General features: G+C 38.9%; 1 protein-coding gene across 1 annotated transcript in view; it reads right to left on the bottom strand.

Moving 5' to 3' along the window:
• The window catches only part of COL6A6 (collagen type VI alpha 6 chain), a 169662-nt gene that overhangs the window by 47569 nt on the left and 103118 nt on the right, over positions 1-18975 (bottom strand). The window contains exons 24-28 of the mRNA XM_040480168.1: positions 13165-13227; positions 8705-8767; positions 7866-7916; positions 5669-5704; positions 4879-4941 (exon numbers count right to left, since the gene is read on the bottom strand). Of these exons, the coding sequence (XP_040336102.1) occupies positions 4879-4941; positions 5669-5704; positions 7866-7916; positions 8705-8767; positions 13165-13227 (276 nt within the window). The remainder of the gene's footprint in view (positions 1-4878; positions 4942-5668; positions 5705-7865; positions 7917-8704; positions 8768-13164; positions 13228-18975) is intronic.

Genomic DNA, 18975 nt, shown 5'->3' with positions numbered 1-18975 from the left:
TGAAGGAAAACTTCCAAATTCATTCTATGAGGGCAGCATTACCTTTATACCAAAATTGGGGTGTGGGGGGGAAACCCACTACAAGCAAAGAAAATTACAGGCCAATATCCCTGATGAATATAGATGCAAAAATTCTCAACAAACTATTACCAATTCTAATTCAGCAATACATTATAAAGGTCATCCACCACAGTCAAGTGGGATTTATTCCAGGGTGTGAGACAGGTTCAATACCCACAAATAAAATAAATCAAGTTGTTGTATCAAGACAACACATTAATGAAATGAAGACTAAAATCATATGCTCATCTCAATAGATGCAGAAAAAGCTTTGACAAAATCCCAGCATCCATTCATGACAAAAACTCTCAACAAAATAAGTTTAGAGGGAATCTGCCTCAACATAATAAAAGCCTTATACGAAAAATCTACAGCTAACATCATATTCAGTGGTACAAAACTGAATGCATTTCTTCTGAGATCAGGAACAAGACAAGGATGTCCACTCTCACCACCTTTTCCAACATAGTACTGGAAATCTGAGCTGCAGCAATCACACAAGAAATAAAAGGCACTCCAAATTGGTAAGGAAGAAGTAAAATTGTCACTATCTGCAGATGACATTAGATACAGAAAACCCTAATGAGTCCATCAGAAAACTATGAAAATAAAGGAATTCAGTAAAGTCACAGGATACAAAATATAAGAAATCCCTTGCATTTCTGTACACTAATAACAAAGTAGCAGCAAGAAAAATTAAGAAAAAAAAATCCCATTTGTAATTGCACCAAGAAGAATAAAATGCCCCGGAATAAATTTAACCAAGTAGGTGAAAGACCTGTACTATGAAAACTATAGGACACTGATGAAAGAAAATGAAAACACAAGGAGTAGAAAGATATCCTATGCTCATGGACTAGAAGAATTCATATTGTTAAAAATGTTCATACTACCCAAAGCAATCTACAGATTCAGTGCAATCCCTATGAAAATACCAGTGGTATTTTTTACAGAACTAGAATAAGTAATCCTAAAATTTATATGGAACCATAAAAGACCCTCAATACCCAAAGCAATTTTGAGAAAGAAAAACAAAGTTGGAGGCATCACAATGTCAGATTTCAAGATATAGTACAAAGCTATAGTAATCAAAATGGTATGATACTGGCACAGAAACAGACACATAGATCAATACAGAAGAATGGAAAACCCAGAAATACACCTATGCTTATGTGGTCAGTTAATCTATGACAAAGGAGGCAAGAATATACAATATGGAAAAGACAGTCTTTTCAACACATGATGCTGGGAAAATTGGACAGCTACAAGCAAAAGAATGAAAGTTGACCACTTTCTTATACCATACACAAACATAAACTCAAAATGGATTAAGGACCTGAATGTAAAACTTGAAATCATAAAACTCCTCAAAGAAAACATAGGCACTAATCTGGATCTGTCTCCTCATGCAAGGGAAACAAAAGCAAAAATAAATGAGACTATTATCAAACTAAAGAGCTTTTGTGCAATGAAGGAAACCAGCAACAAAATGAAAAGGCAACCTTACTGAACGAAAGAAAATATTTGCAAAAGGTATATCCAATTAGGAGTTAATATCCAAAATATATAAAGAATGCATACAACTTGGGGCGCCTGGGTGGCACAGTCGGTTAAGTGTCCGACTTCAGCCAGGTCACGATCTCGCGGTCCATGAGTTCGAGCCCCACATCAGGCTCTGGGCTGATGGCTCAAAGCCTGGAGCCTGTTTCCGATTCTGTGTCTCCCTCTCTCTCTGCCCCTCCCCCGTTCATGCTCTGTCTCTCTCTGTCCCAAAAATAAAATAAACGTTGAAAAAAAAATTTAATAAAAAAAAATAAAAAAAGAATGCATACAACTCAACACACACACACACACACACACACACACACACACACACACACACAAAATCTGGTAAAAAAAAAAATGGCAGAGAACTCGAATAGGCATTTTTCCAAAGAAAACATACAGATGGCCAACAGACATGTGAAAAGATGCTCAACATCAGTCATCATCAGGGAAATGCAAATTATAACCACTAGGAGATATGACCTCACACCTGTCAGAATGCCTAAAATCAAAAACACAAGAAACGACAAGTTTTGGTTGGAGAAGATGTGGAGAAAAAGGAACCCTGGTGTACTGTTGGTGGAAATGTAAATTGGTGCGGCCACTGTAGGAAACAGTAGAGAGGTTCCTCAAAAAATTAAAAATAGAAATACCATATGGCCCAGTAATTCACGGATGCTTACCCAAAGAAAATGAAAATGTTAATTTGAAAAGGTATATGCACTCCTGTATTTATTGCAGCATTATTTTTTTTAATGTTTATTTCTTTTTGAGAAAGAGAGAGGGAGGGGTAGAGAGAGAAGGCGGGGGGGTGGGGGATGGAGACAGGGGATCTGAAGCAGGCTCCACACTGATAGCAGTGAGCCCGATGTGAGGCTTGAATTCACAGACTGCAAGATCAGGACCTAAGCCGAAGTTGGATGCTCAACCGACTGAGCCACCCAGGCGCCACTACTGTAGCGTTATTTACAGCAGCCAAGATTTGGAAGCAACCTAAGTGTCTATCAGTAGACGAATGGATAAAGATGTGATACGCACACATGCACACACACACACACACACACACACACACAAACAAATCTGATAAAAAAACGGGCAGAGGACTTGAACAGCTTTTTTTTCTAAAATGACATACAGATGGCCAACAGACTCATGAAAATCTGCTCAACAGCATTCATCATCAGGGAAAAGACTATCAAAACCACAGTGAGATATCACTTTACACCTACCAGAAAGGCTAGATTCAAAAAGATAAGAAACAACAAGAGTTTGCCAAGGATGTGGAGAAAAGGGAGCCCTGGTATACTGCTGGTAGAAATGTAAATTGTTGCAGACAGTATGGAGGTTCCTCAAAATATCAAAAATAGAAACACAATATGACCCAGTAATTCCACTTCTGAATGTTTACTCAAAGAAAATAAAAACAGTAATCTGAAAAGATAAACATCCTTAGCAATGTTAAGTGTCAATCAACAGATGAATGGATAAAGAAGATGGTGTATATACTGCAGTGGAATGTTAATCATAAAAAGAAAATCTTGCCATTTGTGGCAACATGGATAGACTCTAGGTTATTATGCTAAGTGAAGTAAGTCAGAGAAAGACAAATACCATAGGATTTCACTTATATGTAGAATCTAAAAAAATAACACAAATGAACAAAGAAACAACAACAGAAGCAGAAATAGACTCATGGATAGAAGGGACAACCAAATTGGTGGTTGCCAGAGGGGAGGTGGGTAGAGGGGTGGGTGAAGTGGGTGAAGGGGCTTAAGAGGTAGACTTCCGGTTATAAAATAAATATGTAATAGGGATGAAAAGTACAGCAGAGGAAATATGATCAATAATATTGTAATAATATATGGTGACAGATGGTGACTATACATCATGGTGAGCACTTTGTAATCTATGTAATTTCTATGTTGCACACCTGAAACTAATATAATATTGTATATCAATTGTATTTCAATAAAAATTTTCAAATCCTGGAGAGTCATAGAGGTAGAAATGGCCAAGTGTAATGCAAAAGAGAATGAACACATAGGAGAGCATACAAGCCATCACACAATCCCTTAGAAGAGCAGGCAATTAAACAGTGGGGTTTTTTCCCCCTAAAAAAACCCAATCTCTGTACATAAAGCTGTTGTGCTTAATAAAAACTCATATCAGGATAAAATTAACCACAGTGACAAAACTGGAAAACCACCTCAAGTATCAAGTTATATCAGACTTTGTTTTTCTTTTCCTGTTAATTAATATGGTGTTAAGATCAATTTACCCAGTCAGTGCTGTGCTGAACAAAAAAAAAACAAAGAAATTTATTGAGAGACAATGATCAGAAGAATCTCTCTTTCTCAAAGCAGCCACGTCATTTATACACAGTGGAGATATAAAAAGTCAACCAATGCAAAAATCCATTCTTAACCCGCTGGAACCCAAATATGCCAATGCCTATGAGCTATGCTGGACACAAGACATTAGGAAATTTCCAAGCCTCCCTATGGAATAATAAGGACATATTCAGTCCTTTCATTTATGAAAAAGTGTAAACACTTTTTCATAAAAATTAAGACATACTCTCTTAAGCTAAATGGGTATTAAGCTAAATACCTCATCAAAAGTAGTTTAACAAAACCTTAATAGTGAAGAACAAGACGCCAACGGGCCTTAGGCTGCACTAAATCTGCCAGGGAGACAGGATGAAACTGACCATATTTTCCAGTGCAAATTTTTGACTATGAGGATTCCTGTAACAAAGTCTTACTTCCAGTGTTAAGAATGAAGGGGCGCCTGGGTGGCTCAGTTGGTTAAGTGTCTGACTTCAGCTCAAGTCATGATCTCTCACGGTTCATGAGTTCAAGCCCCACGTCGGGCTCTGTGCTGACAGCTCAGAGCCTGGAGCCTGCTTCAGATTCTGTGTCTCCCTCTCTTTCTGCCCCTCCCTTACTCACACTGTCTCTCTCTCTCTCTCTCTCTCAAAAATAAACTTAAAAAAAAAAAAAAAAAGAATGGTACGTTGGCAGCCAGAATGGGTGAACTTGTTCACTAAGAGCATATACATCTTTGCCTTCTTGCTGGCATTGAAGGAGGAGTCATATATCCATTTCCTTCCCCAGGTATGCCTTAACAACACACACACACACACACACACACACACACACATACATTTTGCAAGTCTTGAGGAACAAGTAACAACTCAAATGAGTATAAAAGCATGGGAAGGACTTCTCAAAGTAGCCGAGGTTGTAAGACCTTGGAATCTAAGATGCTTACCGTTTTGCCTCTGGCTCCTTTGGGTCCAGTTTCTCCTGGACCACCACGGTCCCCAGTCTCACCCTAATTAAGTTCAGAAAAATAAAATGGTAATTAAAATCCAAGAGCCACATCTCAATGTGTTTTTAAACTGATTCCAACACGAAGACATTTTTCATATACATTTTAATCTTCAAGAGTCTTCTCTGAAGTGTCTGCCCTCCCCCTCCTCCTTTCTCCCCTCCCCCGTTTTATGGCTCTCTACACAGCACAGGGCTGCCTCATTGTTTTACTCTGCCTCCCTCTTTCCAGCCACAACATAGTCAGCTCAGAGACATGAACTGTCCGTGCTTTTTATTCTGCTCCCTGATCGAATCACAGAACTTGGCATTTACTGAACTCACTAAATGTTTCTAGCAAAAGTGAAAGCTTTAAGGTAGAGGGCATCATTACTAACTTATTATCAGAAGGTGATCTGTAATCACATTGGAAAAACCGAGCCAGGTGAAGGCAGGTTTTGAGTTTCTTTACATTTTACTTTCCTTTGAGCCAAGAAGAAAACACATATGATAAAGGGGAAGGAGTCCATGTGAGAAGAAAAATAAAGGTTATTTTTTTCCTTTACTTATGAATTTAAAAACTAGAAATGAAATTTAAAAAAAAAAGCCTGCTTCTCTCTCTCCCCCCTTTTCCTCATAAAGGTTTCTTTTTATTCATTGATCATTAACTATTTTTCTATCATCCTAGGATACATTTCACAGCCTCAGGAGTATTTCTGATTGATCTCTACTTAATATGAAGTGCACGGTACCTTAGGTCCACTTTCTCCAGGAAATCCTTCTTGCCCCTATAATTAACAGTATGGAAAATTAATATACGTATCACTGATGTAGGTTTGCCCTGACTTCGATTTTGCCTGCTGCCTCATTTGGTTTTAGTATCTCTGAATCAGCGAAGGGCCAAAACAACTATAAATGAAAATGTTACAACATTATTTGAGAAACTAGCTCCAATTTCTAAATTAAACTGTAACAAAATATCATGACAACCTAAGTGGATAAATGCACACATCTGAGGAATTATAAAGCAGCTCTCCTTCTACTGGAGATACATAACAGACAGCTGGTAATATGGCCGAGTGTCTCAATGGAGAAATTTGGGAAACCTAGAGTTTAAATGTGATCATTTGTTTTCTGGGTTCCCTGTTTACCTTACTTAGTCCATAGACTATAATTGAGGATGTCTGATAATCCCCACTTGATGAAAAAACAATGATTTAAACTGAAGTTTATTTTCTGATTATTAAATGTAGCATCTCCTCAAACATATATAAAATAGAAAAAAATGGAAAGAAGAAAAATTACTCAAATCTCACTACCCAGAACTAACCGTTAGAAATGGTTTGTCCTGTTTTCTTATTTTTCGGGCGCCTGGGTGGCTCAGTCGGTTAAGCATCCACCTTCAGCTCAGGTCATGATCTCACAGTTGACGAGTTCGAGCCCTGCGTCGGGTTCTGTGCTGACAGCTCAGAGCCTGGAGCCGGCTTCAGACATGGGTCTCCCTCTCTCTCTGCCCCTCCCCTGCTCATGCTCTGTCTCTCTCTCTTGCTCTCAAAAATAAACATTAAAAAAAGTTAAAAAAAATATTTTGTCCTATTTTATTATTTTTTATTTAAAAAAATTTTTTTTTTCAACGTTTATTTATTTTTGGGACAGAGAGAGACAGAGCATGAACGGGGGAGGGGCAGAGTATTTTTTATTTTTTTAATTTAAAAAATTTTTTTAATATTTATTTTTGAGAGACAGAGCACAAGCAGGGGAGGGGCAGAAAGGGAGAGAAACACAGAATCTGAATCAGACAGGCTCCAGTCTCTGAGCTGTCAGCACAGAGCCCGATGTGAGGCTCAAACCCACAAACTGTGAGATCATAGTTTGAGCTGAAGTCGGCGCTCAATAAACTGAGCCACTCAGGTGCCCCTAGTCATTTTTTCTTTAAGCCCTCCAAAATGCATTTTTTAGCATAATTGGGATAAGTATTCTTTTCTAATTTCTTACATAACTACAAACTTCATATATATTCATTTTAAAGAGGGTGAATATTCTAATGCTATTAGCTACTTAATATTTCTCTTTTATCAGATATTGAGATTGTTTTCAATTATTCTGTAAAGAAAATTTCACTGGAAATGCCTCATTCATTGGTGATTTTTTTTTTCAAAGAAATTTTAGCTTTTTGGGGTTTATTTTTCCAGACAGTCTCTTGCGCCATTCATAGTGGGATTTCACTTGGAATTAATTGATCCTTTATAATGTTTTAGACTTTCCAACAAGACTTTGGTATGTCTCCATTTAGTAAAGTTTTATATTTCAGTAATTATTTGTCATAGGTCTCAAATATTTTGCAGAAGGGATATTCTTAACTACATAATCTTTTTGTGGATACTGTTATTATGATTTCTAAGTGGTTATTATTTATATACAGAAATCACTGGTTTTGTAAATTTATCTTACTTCCAGATCCTTAAATATTCAAAATATAAAGTTATAATTCTGATACAAAGTTAAAAGTTTTTATTTTTGAGTTATTGCTTGGCTCAATGCACGTTAAAAAGGCCCCGTGAAATGTCTCACTAATGGTTAAACAGATTAAGAGAACAAATTTTGGAATGCCTCCCTGAGTAAACTCAAGCACAGAGCTGCTGAGATTAGAGGCACTGTTCAGGCTGTAAAAAGTCAGGCTCTGGCTGCACATCTCTACAGAGAACAGAAAATTAATTTCAAGTTTCAATTGTTGCCTGTGCCTTAAACCATCAAATTGTATTTTCTTCTACCACATTCTCCAAGGGATATCAGCAAATAAGTTATCAAAATCTATCTCTAAATATCCAAGACTGCCCTATTCACTGCTTTTTTTCCCTCTTAAATGTAACAAAACAAAACAACCCAACAAACCTAAAAAAAGCATAAAAAATAAATGAAAATTTTCAGCTTCCAGTCAATGTGTCTTACCTTTGCTCCTTTCCTTCCAATGCTGCCATAACCTGGAGGGCCATCATCGCCCTGTAAACAAAGGCATTAATTACAAACATCCGAGACTACAGACTGGAGGCAGGCTTATCCACAAGAAAACAAGACACCCGGTTTTTTGGTTTGATTAGGAGAAATTAGGAAGCAGATACTTCCTCTGGAGCTGGCCACTGACATTTGGTGATAGTAGCACTAAAGATAACTCTCAGTGACAGATATAGACCGTGCACTGTCCCTTAGTCTCACTTGTTTCATCTGTAAAATGGAACTAAAAGTTATAACCACTCATGATGTTATTATGAGGACCGAATGAGAAAATTTGAGGCATACAGTCATGTCAATAAAAGGAGGTAGTGGTGCTTCTGTTTAACACCTGTATTTTTAATCCATTAGCTCTAATCCATTTTCAGTTTGCTAGATGAAAATAAGGCCTTCTAAATTCTTGGTCAATGGCTACTGTCAGACCCTTGCAGAAGGTCTTTGTGACAAGTCCTGAGCTCTGGGGGAGGGTGGGCTGGGTTTCTGATGAACAGGTTCTGATGGGTGGAAAGGATAGAAGAAGGGTTACGGGATGCTCAAGACACGTTTTTGTCCAGTTTATCATTTGGCTTTAAAAGCATCCTGGCCAGGGTGTTTGGTACGGGCAAGTGGCCACCTTAGGAAAGGAACTAATCCAAGTTAAGGATAATATCTCAGTTTCTGGAAAGCTAAAAGCTAGACTGGGTTGGTATCTTTAATACATGCCCCAGAGAACCATACGTGATATCTATTGAACTAAAAGATTCCAAGGGCCACGTCAAAAGTAGGGATCAAATACAAACCGGCAAGCCTCGAGGTCCGGGGAGGCCAATAGGTCCTCTTTCTCCCAAGTCTCCAGGTTCTCCCTGTCAAACAAAACAGTGAAATGTGTCCTTGTCAGGCTTGTTATTATTTTTTTATAAAGGAAATGAGCAGTGACGGTACTTAGATAATAGTTAATTATACAACTGCATCCATGTCATTGTATCGAACACAGTGACAATGGCTTTGTGGTCAGGACTGCGAGTTGTATAAGCAATGCAAGGATTTGGCTGTTGTTGTCTAGTGAGGTCTCCTCCATTGACAAATGAAGTCCCAGCAAGACTGATACATTGTTTAGTGCAAGTTGCCATCTTGGCAGCTCAGTACCATGAACCGCACCCTTGGAAATGTCTTACCATGAGTCAAAGAGGAAGCTCTGTACTGTTTTAAAAAATTAACAAAACTGTTTTCCAAGATGATCCATCAAATCATCTGGCTGCTGCAAAGACAACAGACTTCTTAATCTAGTTTTAAGTGCTAATCAAGATAACCAAGTTAGCACGACATTCATGGCAATTGTTTCTGACTTCTGACCAGTAGACCATCTACTGTGGGTTATAAATCAATCTCAGGATTACGTTGAGTAAAGTCCAGCTACTTGGGAAAGTTAACACAGCTCTACAAAAGAAGGTTAACTCCTTTTCTTAAAAGAAAAAAAAAAAGAAAAGAAAAAAGATGTTAGATTTTAGATTTACATAAATGGCAAGGTAGTACAGAGAGTTTGTATACACTCCACATCTAGCTTCCCCTATTGTTAGCATTATATTAGTTACATTAGTAGGGCCCATTTATCACAATGCATAAATGAATACTGCTTCATTCTTATTAACTAAAGCCCATACTTTATTCAGCTTTTTTTTTTTTTAAGTTTTTACCTAATATCCTTTTTCTCTTCCAGGATCCTATCCAAGATACCGTATCATGTCTTCTTAAGTTCCTTTAGACTGTGACACAGTTTATCGGATTTTCCTTGTTTTTGAGGACCTTGACGGTTTTGAGGAGTACTGCTGAGGTATTCTGTAGAATGTCCCTCAACTGGGGTCTTTCTCATGATTACGGTGGATTTTACGGGTTTAGTGGGTAAAGATCACAGAGGTAAAGTGCCATTCTCATTACAACATAACAAGAGAACATTCTATCAACACGGCTATCACTATTGATGTTAACCTTGACCATTTGGCTGAGGCAGTGTTGGTCACGTTTCTCCACTATCTAGTCATTCCCTGTCTTTCCCATAATGTACTCTTTAGAAAGGAGTGTGGAAATGTACCCAGCCCACACTTTGGGAGTGGGAGTGGTTAAGTCATTTTTAAAGACAGAAAGGCAACCAGTTAAGTGTGAGAAGTACAAATGGAGAAATGTCCACTAGCACTGAACTCAGAGTAATACAGAGTTGGGTTCCATGGCTGGGAAGCAGAAGATCACCTTTCTTTCAGGGTAGTGGTTCTTAAAGTTAGCTCTGGGGCCACCTGCCTCACAACTACCTGAGGTCCACATGCAAAGGAAATTCCTGGACCCCACTGGTATGGTCTCTCGTATTAGAGCCCAAGAATATGCCTATTTAAATAAGCTTCTCTGCTGATTATTTTAATTTTTTTTTAATGTTTATTTTTGAGAGAGAGCAAGCATGAGCCAAGAAGGGGCAGAGAGAGAGACGAAAACAGAATCTGAAGCAGGCTCCAGGCTCAGAGCTGTCAGCACAGAGCCCAAGGTAGGGCTGGAACTCACAAGCTGTGAGATCATGACCTAAGCTGAAGTTGGACGCTTAACTGACTGAGCCACCAGGTGCCCCTCCGCTGATTCTTATACACAGTGAAATTTGAGAACATCTGCTTTAAGGTACAGAAACAAGGGAAGCCAAATGGCTTGAACGGGGTCACTTTTACTATTGGTACAGTCAGGTGTTGAGCCCAGAATTAACCAGTAAGTTGCTTGTGTCCCTGGGTACTTGGGCTTATTGTAGTAAGGTAGGAGTAAGGTAGGATTAAGTGTTCGGGGCTCATCTCAGTTGACAATGAATCCAGAGGACTCAATTTATCTTGGGACTTGCCAAAGGATTTGGGTTTGCTTTGAGGGTACTTATTTCCAAATTCTTGCCTCTTCGTCTTTAAAAGTCCCTGTTATTAATAACGATCTTTTGGGCACAACTACCCTGCTCCTATCTATCTCCTTCCACACTCTCACCTATAACTGGCCCAAGGAGCTCTCCATTCCTGCCGACCTATCTCCTGGTCCCTTTTGTTTCATCCAATGGATTGCTTTCTTCTCACAAGCAAACCTCTATGCATCCATGAAGCTGCACACAAACACACATCCTACCTCATTGTAAGATAATTGGTTCTCATCAGTGACACCACTTCCCCTGCAGCCTTCCCCAAGGGCAAGAAGGCAGCATTGTTTCTGTTCCAAACTTTCCTTTCCAGAGCACTATTGCTACACGGCATGCTCTAGCAATCCTTTCCTGTTGGAGTTGATTATCCCTGTCATCCACATATCTCATATTTCGCCCTCCAGTCAATAGTCCTTACAACTTGACCGCTGGCCTCCACCACTTCAGCCCTTCTTAGCAGTTCTCCATAACAAAGCTAGCCTCTCTTCTCATGTTCTCATTCTCACCCTCTGTGTCAAGAAATTTCCCCATTAATTACCTACTCTGACATCTTCGATCTTCTCCTTTCTCTCTGCTCAGATGCACACTACAGTCTCTCCTATCATTGAAAACAAATACCCAGCTTCAATCAGTCCTATACTGGTGGTTAATACCCTCTCCCTGCCCCCAAGTCTTGCTTCTTCAAAGAGTAGTTTATAGCCCTGAATCCATTTCTTCCTCTCCAACGCATTGTTCAGTTCTTTGTAGGCTATGTCCCTTTCTTTCCTCTTCTCTCAAATGCTACATTTCAAACTATTCTTTGGAGCATCTTAGCTACCATAAGCAATGGCTTCCCTTATCTATTCTGCACTAGCTTATCTATTCTGCACTCCCCTTATCTATTCTGCACTAGCTGATACAATTGACCTCTCCTTCTTCAACTCTTCTTCTCAGCACCCAGTGTGCATTTCTGTTTCTTTCCCCTCCTTTCTAATGATGGTCTCCCCTTACCCTTCTTACAAATAGATATCACTAAGAGTCTTTTTAAGAATCCAAATGCCTCTGAAACCTACAACTCTGACCAGCCATAAACTCTTTTCCTCTATTCTCCAAACCAAGTGGTTCCCTTCACTCCTACACTGCCCTTTCTCATGACTTTCCTGCTTCTGGGATGGTGCTACACGCATGCAGTAAGCCCACAAATCATGTAGCCCTCTTCTTTATACCTTAGTTTCCTACTAGAAGAGTCTTCCAGAATCATGATGAGTTCCTCCTGTCCTCACCCTGTTACATCATCCAATTGTTGCTTGTCTTAGAGACTATGAGAACGTACCCACTAGTCTCCTAGCTTCCTATTTCTCAGCGTTCCATATATTTCTACACTGAGTGTCCTATTCAAAATCCTCCCAAGTCTGGCTGTGTTCATACACTCCATTAAAAAATTATAAATAGCACTGTACTTGCTACTTAACAAAGCAAGTGACCACAGACTTTGTCTTTTATGTGCCTACCAGACAGGATCATCTTCTTCCCCAAATACCCACTTCCCAGGATTTTCCAACTCTGTGCTTTCCTTCACGTGATTTCTTCTCCCTGAAACCCTCCATGCCTCCTCTCTGCTTGCCAAAGTCTTTATTATCTTCTAAGATCTGCTCCAAGTCTGTATCCTCTATGATGCCTCTTTCCCCAGCCCGGAAATACTTCTACAAACACTATATTTTAACCTCCATTCTCAGACCCGTATCCTGGACTACTTTATGTCATAGATTATTGTCTTGAAAATATTCTAAATTCTGTGGGGACTGACTCCATGTCATCTTTATTATACAACTCAGAAATTCTTTCATTAAGCAAATATTTTCTAAGCAATTATGTGCCAGGAACCGTTCAAAGTACTAGGGATGCACCAGTGAGCAAAACAGTCAAAGAGCTCGACTCTCCTGAAACTGACTTTCTAGTCCAACAGAATGCCAGTACAGTGACTTTGTCTTTAAAGGTGTTCAGCAAAGGTTTACATGCATGGGAGGAAACAAATAAAGAAGAAGAGAGGAGGAGAAGGAAAAAGAGAAGGTCAAAGGAAGGCCTGTCCCAGAACAGTCCTCCTTCCCTGAGGTTCCCCCAGGCTAAGATTGGGTGTAGCCCCTCGTGAAATTATGCTGAGCTGGAATTCTTGACCTCATTGTCGTCCACACCCACGTCCTTAGATGTTGTTGGCTCTCTAAGAATTAAGCCAGGGTGTAGGGGCAATAAGATATTCTCCTTTGTGTTGAAAGGGCTCTGGCTAATATAACCAGACACACTTACTTTGAGGAGAAAACCTTAGCTTTGGTGGGCTTAAAGAATGTGACCTACTTTATTTCCTTGGCTTCCCAAATGGCCTGGACTCCCTGCTTCTCCTCCTGGTCCTGGAGGCCCCTGAAACAAAACAAGGATTGCAAATATAGCAGAACATAAAGCAACTTCCCCTTAAGCCCCCTGTGTCTCTTCTAAGAGGAAAATGAACCACAGATGGGAAAAGAATTATGGCTTTACTGATTTCTGCTCTGGAAAAAAGTATCACAGCTGTCAAATAAAAACTAGTAAATAAAAGAAAATTAATAAAGTAATTCATGCCAGATGTGGCCTAACTGATCATGCTTCCTTGTGAGTCTTCTTTCCCAAAGAGATTTTACATTCTCACTGTTTTGCTTTCACAGCAGATGTTGCTAAAATGTCTAACATTTAAAGAAGGCATTCCAAATGACATTTGTCTTTAACTGTATTCTGTCTGGTTCTTTGTTTTGCTAGAAAGCATTTTTTTAAAGGTAAACATATATTTATTTGCAACTAATATAATTTGTACAAATAGAAAGTTCAAGAAGCTTCCCCCCAAATAATTAGTATTAATAACAAGATATATTCAGGTGTACCAGATAAATGTTCTGAAATAGTTTTCCCTTCCCGACTGATAAATTAGAAAAGTAAATGTACATAAGTCCCCATTTACCGTTAGAAGAAAAAAACTAAAATATTTAGAATTTAACAAGAAAGATAAAGACCCATATAAAGAAATTTTTAAGATCTTATTGAAGAACGTAACAAAAGTTAAACAGGTGGATAAATATACCACATGTCAATATGGAAAATCTGTTTGATAGAATAGAAGTTTCTTTAGCATACTAGAAAGCATGTTTTATTGGAATAGCTTTAGAACTAACCATTTAAAAATCCCAATTCACACACAGCCCAACTGCCTTCCCATGTTACTAACCCTTGGGATCAAATTTTTCCTTTGGGATATCCAAACATATGGCAACACAAATCTCTTTTAGTTAAAATGTTTACATAGGTACTTGTAATAATTCCAACACCAATGAATGGAAATCATTTTCAAATTTCTTTTTTGCCATGGTTACTGTAGTTTAAAAATAAACAAACCATATCTGTGTAGTAAGCATGCTACTTAGCAAATTTTGTTCAGAAAAAAAAATTATGACATTAACCTTTTTTATCTTGAAAAAATTAAGGATGTACTAAGTTGGACATAAAAAATTTCCTAATAGGAAAGACTGTTAAATAGTATATTGGTTACCAGGGAAGATGATAATAATCTTTCCACAATCTTCGTTTTTTTCTCCTCCCTCTCCCTTATTTATCCTAAAAGAAGAATCTCAATTTCACTTTCCATAGCTGTCAATCCTTTCCCTTCTAACTCTCAGTCCTACCACTTCATGGAGCTAGCTCCCGTGACATCCACGGGATGTTTTCTGTTCTTTTCTGTTCTTACCTTAGTTGATTTTGATCATGTATTCTTTGAAACTTTTCCATTAAGTTCTGTAACACTGGTTACCATGGCCTTCCTGGTCCCTCTCTGGCCTCTTCTCAGCAAACTTCAAAGACTCCATTGGCCTCTTAAATCTCCATGTGCCCTGAGGCTCCTCTGATCTTATTTTCTCATTTAATCCTCTCTTCCTGAGTGATTCCCCCATAGATTCACATATCACTTTACAAAATAACCCCTAAATAGTTGGATCTCCAGTTCAGACCACTCAACTAAACGCCAGACCCATAAGTTAAAATGTCTATTGGAACTGATTACCAAAGATAATTAGATTTACTGCAAGTCATACTTGGGTTCATTCTCTTTATTAAGGAAGCCCAAGGTGGAAACTAGGAATCATCACAGACCCCTCCCTTAGCTTATCTCTCAAAACCTATCAAGTACAAGTCCTACAGATTCTATGCCTTTCTGTATACATCTCTCTTCTGTTCCTATTGCAATCATCTACCTTCAGGCCTTCCTGCATTCTGTCTAAATTCCTGGATTCCCTGACTGCAGCCTGGGCTCTCTCTAATCCATTCTTCATGACTTTTCCTTTGGATTTAAAACGTCAGGCTAATGCTGCCACTTTTTCTGAAATTCTGAATAGCTCTCAGAATAAAGTTTATGGTCTTTATTTATTAATACACAAAATCCCTCAAAATGTTGGGACTGCATGTCTCCATTGTCATCTGTGACTACTTCAATCACTGTATGTTTATGCTTAAACCATCTGAAGTCACCAAATACTTCTCGTTTTATATCTCTGCACTTGTGCAAGTTCTTCCCTTAGCTGGTCCATTTTTCCATCTGGAGAGAGGTACAATCTCCCTGTTCTGAAAATCTTATTTTTAGCATCACTGTTTCAAGAATACCTGAATCCCCTGGCTATACTGGGTCTCACAGATTCCTTTACTCTGTATGTAGTTCTTCATTCATTTCTTTCTCTCATCCACTAGATACTAGCCTGTACATTCCTTGAAAGAGTATACCCTATTGACTTCATATTTCTGGAATTTTGTCTCTAGGTACTTAGTACAGTACCTAGGTACTTAGTAGAGTACTTAGAACCTCTCAGTCCACCCATTCATTCATCTATCCATTCACCTCTCCAGGAAAATCCCCCAAGAGGGATGAAATAATGTGTTTAACTTGATTTTCCGTATGAAATGTTTGTGTACTTCACAGGACGATGAAGTAAAAAGATTTCAATTATCCTTGACCAAAGGCATAAATTGGAAGTCTGGCCTAGGAGTTCACTTTCTGCGCTTCCTTCAGACATAATGAGCTCTATGAGATGAAATAATTTCAGGGAGATTACTTCATGTGTAGTCACTTTGAGCACACACAAGCACAGTGAGAGATTATCTTGTTTGAAAGCCCTCCAAAATGGAATGGATGGGCAAATGGAGGGACAGAGGGATGGATGGATGGATGCAGACAGAGCCTGGTCATCAGAACATCAGAGAACCTGATCCTATTTCCTATGCAGGACCACACAAAATACCAGACTGGCATTTGTGATTGCTTGAATAGGCCTCAAGCTTCATTGAACGGTTATCCAGATAGGTTACCTATTCAAATACTGCTGGTTGCATAGGGCACCATGTTTTTAAAGGAAAGGTGAAAAATTCCCTGCAACCCCAGGATATCAAAGAGCCAAAAAGTTACCTTTATTTGAGGCCAAGAGCAGCTATGGAATATAAAAAGAAGCTTAGGGCATTTAAAGGAAAAGGACACCAGCTAGAGATCAAATCTCCATCGGCTTTGTGGCAATGGCAGCCTTTTATTGAGTATTTTGTGCAAAGCACTGTGCTAAGAGGTATATGTTTACACTATCCAGACTTTCTCAATCCTTACAATAACACAGTGAGATACATATTATTGATACCATTGTTTACCAATAAAAAATAAATTCTCAATATATTTAACCCCAGATCACTGTTAACAAGAGGGTGAGATGGGAACTGAACTTGATTTTGACTCTGAACTCCTAGCTACTCTGCCTGCTGTTTTGAAGCCTGTTTGGGGACAGGATTCCCCAACTCTACTATTCATGCATCAGCTGAGATTGGAGTTTTAAAAATGTGAATCTCCAAACTTGATGCAGGAGGCTGGGGCCAGATCTACCCTGCAATATGGGGACTTGGGCTGGGGGTCTTTTGCTTGTGTTCAGACTCTGTGACAGAGTCTTCTGCAATCGCAACTGCTTAATACAGGTGTTAAGTGATGATATAAAGGAGATGTTTAGAGTTTAAATGTTTTAAAAAATTGTCCTTAGATAGTATCTGATCAGAAAGGATAGCACTAGGATTTGGGGATTAATGGCTGCTACAGTGCCAAGGACACCTCGACTTTGGATGGGATGTAGCTAGGCAGGGACATGAGATGCAGGCTCTTCTCATGCTTAAAAGGAATCCTGTCACTTATTAATTTCTTGGGGGCAAAACCTTGCCTACAAGGACAACCGGTAAATATCAGGCTGAGCAAAAACTACTCAAGGAGACTAAATGCTCAGCATCTTTAAGAGTCAGATATGAGCTAATTCTGAGAAAATCAAAAAACAAGAGGCCAGCCCTTGCTGGTGGGCTAATGCAGGAACAAACCCTGAGACACCTGAGGTGTTGATCTTGACAGTGCTAATCTAGGACATAGCCTCTAACTCAACTTCTAATCCTTCATGCCTCCTACACTCCATCCATACTGGATCATTTATCGTTCCCCAAACTCACTTTGGTATCTCTTTTTAGATTTTCTGGCTCCTTTTCCCAGATGCCTGCCTCTCCCTTGGTCACTGGAAAACACCTCCTTATCCTGCAAAAACGAAACCACTTTTCTGCTCTAAAGCCATCCTTTCTCCCACCAATCTACCTGAGGTATAATTCTACATTAGCATTTAGTACATCACATCTCAACTATTCGTTTGTATTGGTCTCCTTTATGAGATTGGGAGCGTGCACTTTTATCTTACTACAGAACGCGCACACAGGAAGCCCTCAGTAAATATTTGAGTAAAAGGAGTAGTTGATGGATCATTGAACCTAGATTATGCGGAATGATGAAATGCAATCACTGCAGTACAGATTATTAGTGTTAGTATTACCACGGCCTTTCTTACACTGGAGACTCCTCGCATACTTTGAGCATAAAATGTCCCTGCTAAATTAGATAATACTGATGCAATGCAGTAGTATTAAACATTTACATAGTGCTTACGACACCGCAGGCACTATTCTGAGAACCTACGTATATTAAACCATTTAATTTCCACCTGATGCAGTAGATACTATTACTATCCTTATTATGCAGCAGAGAGAATTGAGGCATAGAGAGGTTAAACAAATTACCCAAAGCCACAAAGATAGATAGGAAAGTACAAATCTGGCCATCAAACTTAGGCACCCTGGCTCCAGACACTGTGCCCCTGACCACTATGCTACGCTTGGTAAAGATGACAACAGAAATTCTACTTTATATCGCAAATTGACATGGAATAATTCCAATTTTTCTGGGTATTGCCTGACATTAGTGATTATTTCACTAAAAACAAACAAACAAACTGAGAATAATTCCAACACTAACTAGAATTAGGATTGGTGTCTGATTTTCCTTTCCTCTTCTAGGCATTGGTTATGTTAGTGTGGTACCCCAGGGTAAACCAGACGAGAAGGAAGGTATGAAAGAAAATGCCATTCTTTTCAAGGTTACGTCTTTTTTCTTATGCCAGAGACTGTACTTCTTTCATATCATAGCCATATACTTGGTTGGATTAGCACATTTTGATTTATGCAGAATTCCCCAACACTGCATAAATTAATAAGTCTTCAGAACACTGTCAACACAACTCACATCCTTTTTTCCAAATGTATGTCCTAAGAAAAGCCTTAAGGCCTGCAATTAAAAAACACTCCCGTTATTCCACCTAAATGGCTCGTTCGTGTGTGCTGTATGAAGCCTGTGTCAGTGGATTTATAGAGCCCATAAAGAATAACACTCTCTTGTATATATGATTGGTTTTGTCTCCCGTGGTTTTCCTTTGGAAACAACAATTTTGAAGTCTCATCCATCATGTCCTGAATATAGAAAATTCTACACATCTTTGAAATAGCACTTTCACTGTGTTGACAAGGGTATTTCAAGAAAAGCAAGCAAAGAAAGCAAGCCATGATTTCTAGCCAGATAAATGGAAGGGGTAGAGAGAAGTGGTGCCTTTTGACTAATGCTGGCAATGCCAAGAGGTTGAATGATTTATAACTATGATCAATCTTGCCAAAGCAAGATTAAAGGGGACTCACTCAGAGAAGTACACTATAGGGCAAATGGAATAGCTTATTTGAGTAACAGCCACTTGGATACAATTTTGG

Source organism: Herpailurus yagouaroundi, unplaced genomic scaffold (assembly GCF_014898765.1).
Source record: "Herpailurus yagouaroundi ecotype Mexico unplaced genomic scaffold, PumYag 159, whole genome shotgun sequence".
NCBI classification, from domain to species: Eukaryota; Metazoa; Chordata; class Mammalia; order Carnivora; family Felidae; genus Herpailurus; species Herpailurus yagouaroundi.
Note: the sequence above shows the minus strand (reverse complement) of the source record. Positions and strands in the feature narration are given on the sequence as shown.